General features: G+C 46.9%; 1 protein-coding gene across 1 annotated transcript in view; it reads left to right on the top strand.

The window, feature by feature from the left end:
- The window catches only part of SEZ6L2 (seizure related 6 homolog like 2), an 81,923-nt gene that overhangs the window by 59,944 nt on the left and 9,063 nt on the right, over window positions 1–12,916 (top strand). The window contains exon 14 of the mRNA XM_070944803.1: window positions 459–650. Within this exon, the coding sequence (XP_070800904.1) occupies window positions 459–650 (192 nt within the window). The remainder of the gene's footprint in view (window positions 1–458; window positions 651–12,916) is intronic.

Here is a 12,916-nt window from a genome sequence, read left to right as displayed (position 1 = left end):
AAGGTAGGTGAAATGAGGACCCAGTTTGTGGGGGCAATAAGCTGACTTTGTATAAAATATACAAAAGAATGAAGGCTATTGCTTAACGCATTGTAAGCCGCCCTGAGTCTCCGGAGAAGGGCGGCATATAAATCAAATTTAAAAAAAAAAAAAATGTAAGCTGCCCAGAATCACCTATATGCAATTTGAGTGGGTATATACATTTATTTATAACTAAAATAAATAAATAAATGTCACCATGGACCATTGAAAACTTTGATGCACTATTTTAGACTTTCTAATAGAGCTTTTGGTCCATCATTTGCAATTCTAGAGTCTTTGTGTCACTTTAGAAGGAAGTTGAAACATTCCCAGAGTAGAATGACACTCTAAAATACCCACATAGTCAGATATGATACCTGAATTGGGAAATACAGAGGCCTCTTCTCATACTTTACTACACCTTTTCTTTCTCCAAGTTATAAATTGTGCTGATCCTGGAGAGATTAGCAATGGCAAACGGAGTGTCTCAGACCGACATTTTTCCATCGGCTCTCATGTCCAGTACTTCTGTCATGAAGGCTATGTAGTGGAAGGGAGCAACACACTCACCTGCTACAACCGGGATACGGGCACCCCTAAATGGAGCGACCGAGTACCCAAGTGTGTCTGTAAGTAAAAGTGGGGGAAGGAAAAGGCAAATGGAAGGGAGGGAGCTAGAACTGGGAGGGTCTTTAAAGCAGCAATGTACAGGAGTGTACATTTTGACAAGAGTTTAGCTGGTCTGACTGGTTATAGGGAGTCCTCCAGTTATGACTGGTCACTTAACAGCTGTTCAAAGTTATGGTGAAACTATCTTGGGGCTACTTACAACCTGGATCCAAGTTCTGATAGTCCCCTCCCCCACAGTCACATGATGAAACTTTGGGGGCTCAGCAACATGTCTGCATTTACAGCCATTTGCAGTATCCTGCAGTCACATGATTGCATTTTACGATGGTTTCCTCAAATATCAACACTGACTTCTGGTTTCCAGCAAAACTGCACCCATTATATACCATCGGTTCACTTAATGACTGATAAGCTCACTTAACGACCACCACAAAAAAGTGGTAAAATTGTGTCGGTTATTTCACTGGTCTGTTTTATGACCATCTTCACTTGCAACCATGATGGGAGGGCTCCATTACAGTCATAAATCAAGGACTACCTGTATTGGATTTGCCATTTTTCTTTGTGTGATCCTCTCTCTAATTAATATAGGGCTCACTCCAGTACATTTTTTACGTGTTTCAATAGGAAGGGAAACTATTCCCATTTCTCTAAGGATATCAGAAGCAAGAAATATATCACTGATACCGTAGAAAAAGCTTGCCAAGACCATGAGCTGCATGAATGCACTTTTAAGCTCTTGTATCACATACCTACTTGAAGAAATGTCAATACAGTCATGTATGTCTAATTAATCTTTCCAGAATCAGACAAAGTTAAAATGGTCCTTGAGGTTCTTCTGCATGTTGACATGGATAGTCTTAAGGATGGCTGAACATCCTAATTCACAATAAAAGGTTATGTCGGTCTTAGTCTTGGACACAAGGTCAGGATAGTACATGACCTATTGAGCGATTCAAAAGAAAAATAACATTCCACATTTATTCTTCTATTGACTACATTAGCATAGTTTCTAAGTGAATGAAGCTCACTGTCTTCTGGATATCTTTACTTACACCAGGGGTGGGCTATTAATTTTCCACAGGGGCCACATGAGAATCTGGGACTGTTGTGGATGGCCTAACCAATAGATTGAACGTCTATGGAGATTCTCAGTCATCCAGGTCATGGTTGTCCCAAAGGTGCTTTTTCAAGAAGCAACTGGACTTTCTTTGTTTTTCCTTGAAGACGTTTTGCTTCTCATCCAAGAAGCTTCTTCAGGTCTGACTGGATGGTAGGAAATGGAAGGATTTATATTCCTTGCAAGCAGCCAGTTATTTGCATTCTTTTAGCGAGTCATTAAGGCTACCTGGAGGTTTATCTGTGTCATTAGGGTCACCTGAGTGGTGCAAATGGGTGTGGAGCCTTCTTGGAACTGTTGAAAGGACTGTATTGTAGACTGAAGATAGATGATGTGGTATCCCTCCCCCTCTGGGGAGAGAGGGCTGTTCAATTTTGACATAGATGGCCTCTTTGACCCCTCTTTCAAACCAGCGGTCCTCTCTGTCCAAAATGTGGACTTTGCTGTCTTCAAGAGTGGCCTTTGTCTTTTAAAAGAGGTTAAAAGGTGGCACAGTGGTTAGAATGCAGTACTGCAGGCTAACTTACTGCTCGCTCCAGGAGTTCAATTCTGAGTGGCTCAAGGTTGACTCAGCCTTCCATCCTTCCGAGGTCGGTAAAATGAGGACCCAGATTGTTGGGGGCAATATGCTGACTCTGTAAATCACTTAGAGAGGGCTGTCAAGCACTGTGAAGTGCTATATAAATCTAAGTGCTATTGCTATTAAATGCAGATGGATTGCTGAATCTTGTTCCTGATGGGTTTGTTCTCCTATGGGTTTTTTTTTATTTGATTTATATGCCGCCCTTCTCCGAAGACTCAGGGTGGCTTACAATGCGTTTGTCAGGTTTCGATGTCATCTCAAATAAATTGCACTCCCAAACAATTAATTTTTGTTGAAATATTCCATTTATTGAGTACAACAGATCTGTCCCCGACTTCATCGTAGCCGATACTAACCCTCTGACCCCCAAACCCTTCCCTTTCTGTTCCCCAATTCTCATCTTCTCATTGGCCATCTTCCAAGTCAGTCTCCCCAGCTTCTGACCTCACCCCACAGGAATGTTCCCCCCTCCCGTCCCATCTCCTAGGGGATATTATCTACAGAGAAAATAAGTAGGTGAAAAGTCAAGCCTCGTCTTTTTATGGCAGCATCAGAATGCTGACATCCGGCCCCTCTCCCTTCATTTTTCCAGGGAGGCCTGTTTCAGGGAAAAAAAAACCAAATTAAGTACCGTTACCCCATCCGAGGGTGTGTCCCACCCCCTCCCGCCTTGCCCAGGTGATCTGCATGGAATTTGGCTATAAGGCGATCAGCTTGGATATTTGTGCTCTTCACCCAGGAAGCCTCTGACAAGGGGTAACCCTTCCACTTAATTAAGTATTGGAGGCGCCCCCTATGCCACCTCGAATCGAGAATTCGCTGTACCTCATAGTGAGTATGGCCCCCAACAACCAGGGGCTCGGGGGGCGTCATGTGGCACCGGCCTTAAAGTTGACCCCACCACAGGCTTCAGGAGGCTGCTGTGGAAAACGGGGTGTATCTTCCCTAGTAGCCGGGGCAACCGCAGTTGTACTGTAACCGGCTTGATTATTTTTTCTATAGGGAAAGGTCCTATAAATTTCGGGCCCAATTTCTTGCTCGGGAGTCTAAGTCTCAAATCCTTGGTGGAGAGATAAACCTTCTCCCCCACTCGAAATGGTCTTTGGGGAGTTCAGTGCTTGTCTGCTTGTTTCTTATAGGATTTTGCCGCCTTGGCCAACGCCCTCTTAACATTCTCCCAGGTTTCCCTCAACATATCCATCCAATCGGTCAAGCTGACTGAGGAAGGGGGCTCCCTTGGGTACTCTGGCATGGGGACGAAATCCATACCACTCACTATTTTAAACGGGGTTAATCCCGTGCTACTGTGGACAGCGTTATTATATGCGACCTCCGCAAATGATAGGAGGTCTGCCCAATTGGACTGTTGGTAGTTGACGTAGCATCTTAAATACTGCTCTATCATGGCATTCAGTCTCTCCGCCCCCCCCCCCCCCCCGGTTGGTGCTCGGGTGAAACGCTGAGCTGAGGCCTTGGGATGAACCTATGGATCGTAGGAACTCCCTCCAAAATTTTGCTGTGAACTGGACCCCTCGGTCGGAGATTATTCTTCTGGGTACTCCATGCAGGCGGTAGATGTGTTTCAGGAACAGTTTGGATAATTGGTGGGCTGAGGGTAGCCCGCTGCAGGGTATAAAGTGTGCCTGTTTGGAGAATAAGTCTATTACAGTCCAGATCACTGTGTTGCCACCACTTCTCGGCAGTTCTACTATGAAATCCATCGCAATCTCCTCCCATGGTCTCATTGGTTCAGCTACTGGTTGCAGCAGCCTGGGAGGGCATCCTGGTCGTCTCTTCATCGTGGCGCAGACGGTACAACTTTTTACGTAACTGTCTACGTCCTTTCTCATGTGGGGCCACCAGAACTGTCTCCGTGCTAAGTGCAGAGTCTTTAGGAAGCCAAAATGTCCCGCTGGTTTAACATCGTGGCTCCTCTTGAGGATCAGGGTGCGTAGAGTCTGTGGGACATAGAGTTTTGTCCCCTTCCATGCTAGGTCATCCCTTTTTGTCAAGAGGTGTTGATTGTCTCGAAACCAGGGGTCCGCTGCTGTTTCAGTTTTTAGTCTTGTAGTTAAGTCACTTGCAGGTTGGCCCTCCTGGTCGCGTCGTTGCCGTCTGGTGACCACCTGACCCACTGCTTGGGTGGAGGGGATGATGGCATTCACTACCTGCTCCCACTCACTGTTGTATTGGGGCATCCGGGAGAGGGCATCAGCCAGAAAGTTCTTCCCCCCTGGGATGTGCTTGAGCTCGAAGTTGAAGCGATTGAAGTATTGAGCCCACCGGACCTGCCTGGGTGACAGTTTCCGTGGGGTTCTGAGGGCCTCCAGATTCTTATGATCAGTCCAAACTTCGAACGGTTTCTGGCCTCCCTCTAGTAGGTGCCGCCAGGTCAACAACGCCCATCTCACCGCGAACGCTTCCTTCTCCCACGCCGCCCATCACCTCTCCGTGTCGGTGAGCTTGCGGGAGGTGTAGGCAAAAGGTTGTAGATTACCTTGGCTGTTCTTTTGGAGCAGCACGGCCCCCACTGCCACATCACTTGCATCTGCTTGGATGACGAAGGGCTGTTCAGGGTCAGGATGCTTTAAGACAGGTTCTTTTGCAAACATCTCTTTTAGTGTCTCGAATGCCTGTTGGCAGGTCAGGTCCCACTGTAGGGGTTGTCCCGGGCGGGGTTTTGTCGCCGGACTCCCTGTCTTTAGGAGGTCCGTCAGAGGTTTGGCAATTCTTGCGAACGAGGGGATGAATTGTCTGTAGAAGTTCACGAACCCTAGGAAGCTTTGCAGTTGTCTGCGGGTGCGAGGGGGCTGCCACTGTAGAACTGATTGGACTTTGGCTTGGTCCATCTCTATTCCTTCGGTTGATACTCGGTAGCCTAGGTAGTCTAGTCGTGATTGGTGGAACTCGCATTTTGACAGTTTGACATACAGGTTCACCCTCAGCAGTTTTTCCAGCACTTGGCAGATGAGGTGTATGTGTTCGTCTATGGTCTCCATGTAAATGAGACTATCGTCCAGGTAGATGAGGACCCCTTTGTAAAGGTGCTCATGTAGGACTTCATTTATCAGCTGCACAAACACCGCCGGGGCTCCTTGCAATCCAAAGGGCATTACCTTGAACTGGAAACTCCCCAGGGGGCAGTTGAATGCCTTTTTCCACTCATCTCCTTCCCTGATGTGTATTCGGTAGTAAGCTTCTCAAAGGTCTAGTTTGGTGAAAACTTTTCCTTTGGCCAGGTGGGCTAGCATGTCCTTCATGAGGGGAAGGGGATATAAGTTGTGTACGCAAACGGCGTTGAAACATATAAAGTCAACCACCAGGCGCATAGAGCCGTCTTTCTTCTCTTTGAAAAGGACCGGTGCAGCAACCCGTGGTTTAGCTGGCTCAATGAAACCCCTTTGTAAGTTCTTGTCTATGTAGTTCCACATTTCCTGCATTTCACGGGGCGTCATGGCATACAGTTTAGGTTTAGGCAGTTTCGCTCCAGGGATGATCTCAATAGCACAATCGGCCTTGCGGTGGGGGGGTAGGACGTCACACTCGGCCCTGCTGAATACCTCTGCAAGGTCTTGGTACTCCCCTGGGATCTGATCTGTGTCATAAGAGCTGTCGGATGCAGCCGACAGTTGCTCCGCTGTAACCTCAGGGAGGGGCCCTTGTGTTGGTGGTGTCTTCTTTTGCTGAGGTGGGAGGGATTGGGGTCCCTGCGTGGGGGGCATCTCCCCTGGTTGGGGCGGCAGGGGTTGGGGGCCCTTTGATATCCTCAACCTGCGGGTCCCCTCTTGCCACCAGATGATTGGACCCCATTTGTCCAGCCACGAGAGTCCCAGTATGACTGGGTCTGTCATCTTGGGGGCTACTATGAACCAAATCATTTCCCAGTGATCTGCTAGCTCCAGCCTCACTGGCTCGGTCAAGTGTGTGGCGTAAGTTCCCCCTACTAAGGATCCATCAACTTGCTCAAATCGAATTGGGTGTTTGAGCTTTTTAGCTCAGATCCCCAATTTTAGGACTGTGGGTAGGTTGATCAGGCACCTCGTGCTGCCAGAGTCTATTAGGGCTTGGAAAGTCCCTTGGGTCCCTGTTTTTGGGGCTGTTAGGTGTATGGGGAAAAGTAAAGGATGGACGGGTCCACTCACCATCGGGTCGTTTTCACCCTCGTCCTCGCTGTCATAAGATTCGGGGAATTGATCTCCCTCATCTGGGATTCCTCTTGTTTTGGTCAGGTGAGCGAAGACCTCCGGGCCCTGGGGAGCTTTCCGTGGCACGTGGGTGGCGCGTTTGGGCCCTCGTTCCGGTCGTGCCTTGGGCGGTGGATCTGGTCTCGGTCTAGGGGTTCCACACATCGCTGCCAGGTGACCAATCCTCCCGCATCTGTAGCACCTCAGCGGGCTCAGTAGGACGACTGGCCAGTGGGTGGGCTGTGGTGCTGCAGCTCCTCGTCTACTGGGTGGGCCCTGGTCCAGTTGGCCTCTCTCCTTGCTATCTGGTTGCTTCAACATGTCATTGGCCCGCAGCCCTCTGTCGACTTTTATCGCTACCCAGAACCATTTGGAGAGTCGGTTCGGGATGTCTCGATAAGCGGTCACTTGGGCAATTCTCTTATCTAGGCTTGTCCTAAAGAAGTACACCAGCAGTCGCTCTGGTAGGGGGGGGCAGGGTCCCAATGACTCTCCTGAATTCATGGATATGCTCTCTGATGGGCTTCCCCTTCTGCATTAGGTTTCTGAGCGCGTCCTCCACATAGGGGTCCTCCTCTGCCTCCTTGAACCGGGCTCGTAGTAGTTGTAAGAACCCGTCTGCGTCTTGCAGTTGGGGGGCCCTGTTCTTGTAGAGGGTTGCTGACCACCTCCTTGCTTCTCCCTCCAACCCTTCTGAAATGGCACTCACTAGGGCTCTGGGGAATGGGTAGAGGTGTCCATAACGCTCTATGTAGATCTCAGCGGTATCGAGGAATTGGGCTAGGTGGTCTGGGTCGCCATCGAACTTCCCTCTGAACTGGGGTGGCTCCTCCCTCGCTGCCCTCTCCTCCCAGTGCGGGGCTCTGTAAGTCTGGCCTCGGTGCTGATGGTCCTCTTCCTCATCTCTCATTCTAGGGTAGGGAGGTGCTGTCCCATCTAGGCTGCTCTGCTTGCTGGGCCAGGGGGGAACCCATGGATGCATTTTTGGGCTCCTTCTCCTTCTGCTAGGGAGGGGGGAAGGGCTGCGCTTCAGCCTACGGCCTCTCGGTTCAGCAGCCCAAACTGGTTCTCTCTTTTCCTTTGGTCTGCATGATGGCCCCTCCTCCCGAAGGATGGCACGGTCAAATTTCTCCTTCAATTCATCTATGGGGCTATCGAGTGGCTTCCTTGAAATTTCTTGGTGCCTGGCCTGCTGCCAGTTCCATAGCCAGTCTGCCCTCCCCAATTCACTTAGGGGTTTCCCCTTCTCCTGCACGTTCAGGAAGGGAAACTCAACCTCTGCGGCTTTTGGCAAAACCCCCGAGTACTTATCTGGCTTCTTCTTGGCTTGCAGCACGATCGTCTGACCTTGGCTATCTTGCAACTTTGCCGGGGGAGACGGGCAGGGTTGAGATTTCGTGGCTTCCAAGCTGGCTGGAATCAAGGCTGGCTCTTTTCCAGTTGCCTGAATTAAACTTTGTTCAGCCGTGGCGTCAGTTGAATATCTCCATTCACTCCATACGTCTGGGAGGGAACTGGAGGATTGGAGGTCAGCCAGCTTGGCTTGGAAAGGAGTATCGGCTATCTGTCAGGTTTCAATGTCATCTCAAATAAATTGCACTCCCAAACAATTAATCTTTGCTGAAATATTCCATTTATTGAGTACGACAGATCTGGCCCCGACTTCGTCGTAGCCGATACTAACCCTCTGACCCCCAAACCCTTCCCTTTCTGTTCCCCAATTCTCATCTTCTCATTGGCCATCTTCCAAGTCAGTCTCCCCAGCTTCTGACCTCACCCCACAGGAATGTTCCCCCCTCCTGTCCCATCTCCTAGGGGATATTATCTACAGAGAAAATAAGTAGGTGAAAAGTCAAGCCTCGTCTTTTTATGGCAGCATCAGAATGCTGACAGCGTTAAGCAATAGCCTTCATACTTTTGTATATTTATACAAAGTCAGCTTATTGCCCCCACAATCTGGGTCCTCATTTTACCTACCTTAGAAAGGATGGAAGGCTGAGTCAATCTTGAGCCTGGTGAGATTTGTGCCATACATTTATGAAGTGGTTGTTTTGTTTCCCCAATGTACAGATCTGCACATGTCTCATTGCATGGTATTGTATATAGCACGTTGCTCAGTTTGTGTCTGGGTGTTTTATCATCAGGGTGGACAAGCTTCTGCCTTAGTGTATTCTTGGGTTTAAAGTGTGCATGTACAGTATGTTGTGTTGACTGAAGATCCTCCTGAGCTTTTCAGGAGGATCTTCCATTCCCCACCATCCAGTCAGAGCTGAAGAAACCTCTTGGATGAGAAGCAAAATGTCTTCAAAGAAAAACAAGGAAGTCCAGTTGCCTCTTGAAAAAAAGTACCTTTGGAACAACAGACTGAATTTAATTCTGCTCAATATTAATTTTATCACATTATAAAAAGCAGTAAAGTATAGGTTTTTTTTTCCAGAAACTTTTTTTATTTATTTTTTAAACATAAAACATAAAATACATCTTTTTAGAGCAAGCGTTTGGTCCGGCATAAAATGAGTCCAATTATTCACATTCCCTCAATCAATTTTGTTCCAAATTTTATCCATTTACATCTTTAAAAAAAAGAAAAAAAATCTTATTCTAAACATTTATCATTCTACTATTACACCCAAAATTCTAAACAATAAACACCGTTCTAAATCTTTATCATTTTAACAATCAATATTTCATACATATTCCTCAATCCTAAAACCCATTACCTCAAATCTATATTTTACTTCTCTTAAATGACATCTAATATCCATAATCTTGACAATAAGTATTTTCCTCCTCTCTTAAAGTCATTTCATAAACAATCAACATTTCCTTCTATAGTTTGTTACTTCCACAATACTTTATTTTATTTACTTCAAGTTTATTCTCATATTTTATTGAATCTAATTTTTAACTGGTTCATAGTTTAAATATCTATTTCCCAGCTGTATTTTCCAATACTCCTGTCTGTATTTATTTAAACTGGTTCACATTTTAGCTACTATTCTCCAATAAAATCTCTTCCACTTCCTCCTAAATTTATTTTTTAGCTGGTTCGCATCTTAATCAGCTGCTTTCCAGCAATGCTTTCCTCCACTCCTTACCTTAATTATTTTAGCTGGTTCACAGTATAATTTTAACTGCACACCAACCTTCTCCTTAACTCCTCCTAAATCTATTATAAAACTGGTTCACAACTCAAGTGGTTGCCTTCCAGCAATACTTTCCTCCACTCCTACCCCTATTTTTAACTGGTTCACAACTTTATTTCAATTGATCCCCAGGTATAGTCTCCTCCACTCCTAACTTTTTATTTTTGGCTAGTTCACAGTTTTGCTTTAACTGTTTTCCAGCACATGCTTTCCTCCACGCCTAACTCTTATTTTTATTTTTAACTGGTTCCCAATTTACTTTAACTGTTCTCCAGTATGATGCTTTCCTCCACTCCTACCTTATTTGTAAAACTGGGTCACAGCTTTGCTTTCACTGATCTCTAGAATCATGCTTTCCTCCACTCCTAAATTCATTTATTTAACTAATTCATAACATTTATCTCTTATTCAGTTGTTTAGCTCCAAATTACTTCGGAATGTGTTACCAATATTGTTTTCCAATCTATTCTCCTCCATATCTCTTACCAATTTAAGATAAAAGTATATTTCAATAAATATCTTATCTCCTATTCTCTCTTAAGTTTTCTCCCATTCCATCCTTATTTCTTATTTTCAATAGGAAACATTTTGAAACACTTTAAGATCAATTTTTTATGGTTCTTAATTCTATGAATAGTTCTTTTTAACATCTAACATCTTTAAAGGTAAACATTTTCTTCCAGATTATTAAATCTGTAGGTAGTGCTAGTTAAAAATTCAAAGTTTAAAAAAGGCATTAGAACATCCAAAAATCATGTTTTTCTTCAATCATTTATGCTCTTATTTCTTAATCAAATTGTTTATATATTTATATGAGAATAATAATAGAAAAAAAGGAGAGAGTAATAGCAATAATAATAATTACAGTAAAAGAAATAGAAAAAAAATAAGGCAACACTAAAAAAAGGAAAAAGGAAGAGAGTAGAAATATAACAAAAGAAGTCAAATGGATTAAAAAAGAAAATAGAGAGGGGAAAAGAAACAAAGAGAAAGATACTAAAAGAAAGAAACAGAGAGAGAGCATAGAGAAGAAAAAGAAAAAAAAAGTATCTCCTAGCATTATTCAACCACCCAGAAACCATTACATTCATTTAAATCAAAATATAATATTTTGTTGTCTTGTTACATAATATATTCCATTATTCCTTTCTCCAGTCTGTCCAAATATGTATCTTTTCCATTTCAATGTCATCAAAGTTATGAGTTCTACAAAGTTAAAGACCTTACTTGTTATGTCCTTATAAGGACATCCGCCCTGATTGGCTGCTAGCCATCGGGCGGGAGATTTGAATCCCTGTCAAGGGGCGGTGCGTCTGCCGGGAGCGAATATAAGGAGAGCTCCGGCAGCGCGCCAGCAGTCTTGACTTGTTACTTTTGTAGCCAATAAAGTTACTAAATGTATCGAGCTGGTCACGTCTTCATTTCCTGCGCCTGATCTAACACTGGCGACGAAGGACTAGAGAAGAGAACCTGAGCAAGACTCGTGGCACGATCGCCCACCGAGCTGAAGTCACTACACCACAGCGACTTCCAGAATGGCAACCCCGCAAGCCCCGATGACCGCGCTGAACCCATTCGACCCATCCCGGGAGAAGTGGAGGTCGTACATGGTCCGCTTCCGGCAGTTCCTGCTAGGTAATGGCTACCAGAACCTCGACGATGAGCGGAAAAGAGCCCTCTTCCTGGCTCATTGCGGATCGGACGTCCTAGAGATGGCGATTGACCTCGTGGCACCCAGAGACATTGAGGAGATGTCCTGGAACGACCTGCAGGAAGTCCTACAGGAGCACTACGCACCCACAGGCACCCCTATCGCAAACAGGTTCACCTTCCAGCAAAGAAACCAGCGGGAAGGTGAATCCATCAAGGAATTCGTGGCAGCGCTTCGCCAAATCGCTGCCAATTGCGAGTTCGACAACGTGGATAATGCCATCCGAGACCGCGTTGTTTTTGGAATGCGAGATGTGGGTCTGCAGAAGAAGTTCCTCAGCCGAAAGAGGATCCCGCTCAAAGACGTCCTCGACGAAGCAACAGCGGCTGAAACATCTGAGCAAGCAGCCGCCGCGATGGTAAAGGCAAGAGGGATCCATAAGATCCACAAGTCGGGCCTGACCTCATCAGACGAGGCAACCACGCAATCCGAGTCAGATGAGGAAATGGCCATCCACAAGGTTTCCCGCCCCCCCAGGCGGGAAAACCCACAGCATGGCGACCGGGGAGAACGATGCGGCAGCTGCAGAGGCGACCACCCCAGGGCAACCTGCAGATGGAGGGACGCGACCTGCCGCCGATGCCTGAAGAGAGGGCACATCGCCGAGGCCTGCAGAGCCACAGATCCAGCCCCGGAACCGCCCAGACCACGATTCCGGGAGAATCGCAAAGACAATCAGAGGACATCCAAACGGTCCTCAAACCAGTCCCGGCGCGGGGAGGAGGAATATCCCCGAAATAGAACGGTGCACCAGACCACCATCGCTCACACAAGCGACGAGGGGACCACCAAGTTCCACGTGACGCTGCTGGCAGAGGGGTCACCGTGCAAGATGGAGGTAGACTCCGGATCCGCCTACTCCATCATGGACTGGCAGCACCTACAGCAGCTGAAGCCATCCTACAAAAAGGCCCAGCTGAAAACCCCGAAGTCGAGGCTTGTGGACTTCAACGGAAACCCCATTGGAATCCTGGGCAGAGCTACCATCCACGTAAAATACAACAACTTCAACGGAGAGCTGCCCATCACCATCGTGGAGCACAGCCGACCGAACCTGTTAGGTGTGGAGTGGTTTAAGCCACTGGGGCTTTCCATCAAGGGCATCCACGAAATCCACAGGGACGAACTCGACACCATCATCGAAGAGTTCAAGGAAGTCTTCGATGGTAAGCTGGGGAAATTTGTGGGGAGGCCAATCTCCTTTAATCTGGATAAGGGAATCACCCCAATTAGGCTTAAGCCCCGCCGAGTTCCGTTTGCCCTGCGGCCTAAAGTAGACGAACAGCTGGATAAGCTGATCGCCCAGGGCGTCCTGGAACCGATCGATCATGCCTCATGGGAGACCCCCATTGTGACCCCACTGAAGCATGATGGGTCTGTGCGCATCTGCGCCGACTACCATTGTACCATCAACAAGGCGTTGGCACAGAGCGCATACCCAGTCCCAGTAGTGCAACACCTGCTGCATTCCCTGGGATCTGGCTCAATGTTCGCGAAACTGGACCTGGCCCAGGCTTACCA

The sequence above is a fragment of the Pituophis catenifer genome, unplaced genomic scaffold (genome assembly GCF_029215685.1).
Source record: "Pituophis catenifer annectens isolate HBS135680 unplaced genomic scaffold, rPitCat1.0.hap2 SCAF_5, whole genome shotgun sequence".
NCBI classification, from domain to species: Eukaryota; Metazoa; Chordata; class Lepidosauria; order Squamata; family Colubridae; genus Pituophis; species Pituophis catenifer.
Note: the sequence above shows the minus strand (reverse complement) of the source record. Positions and strands in the feature narration are given on the sequence as shown.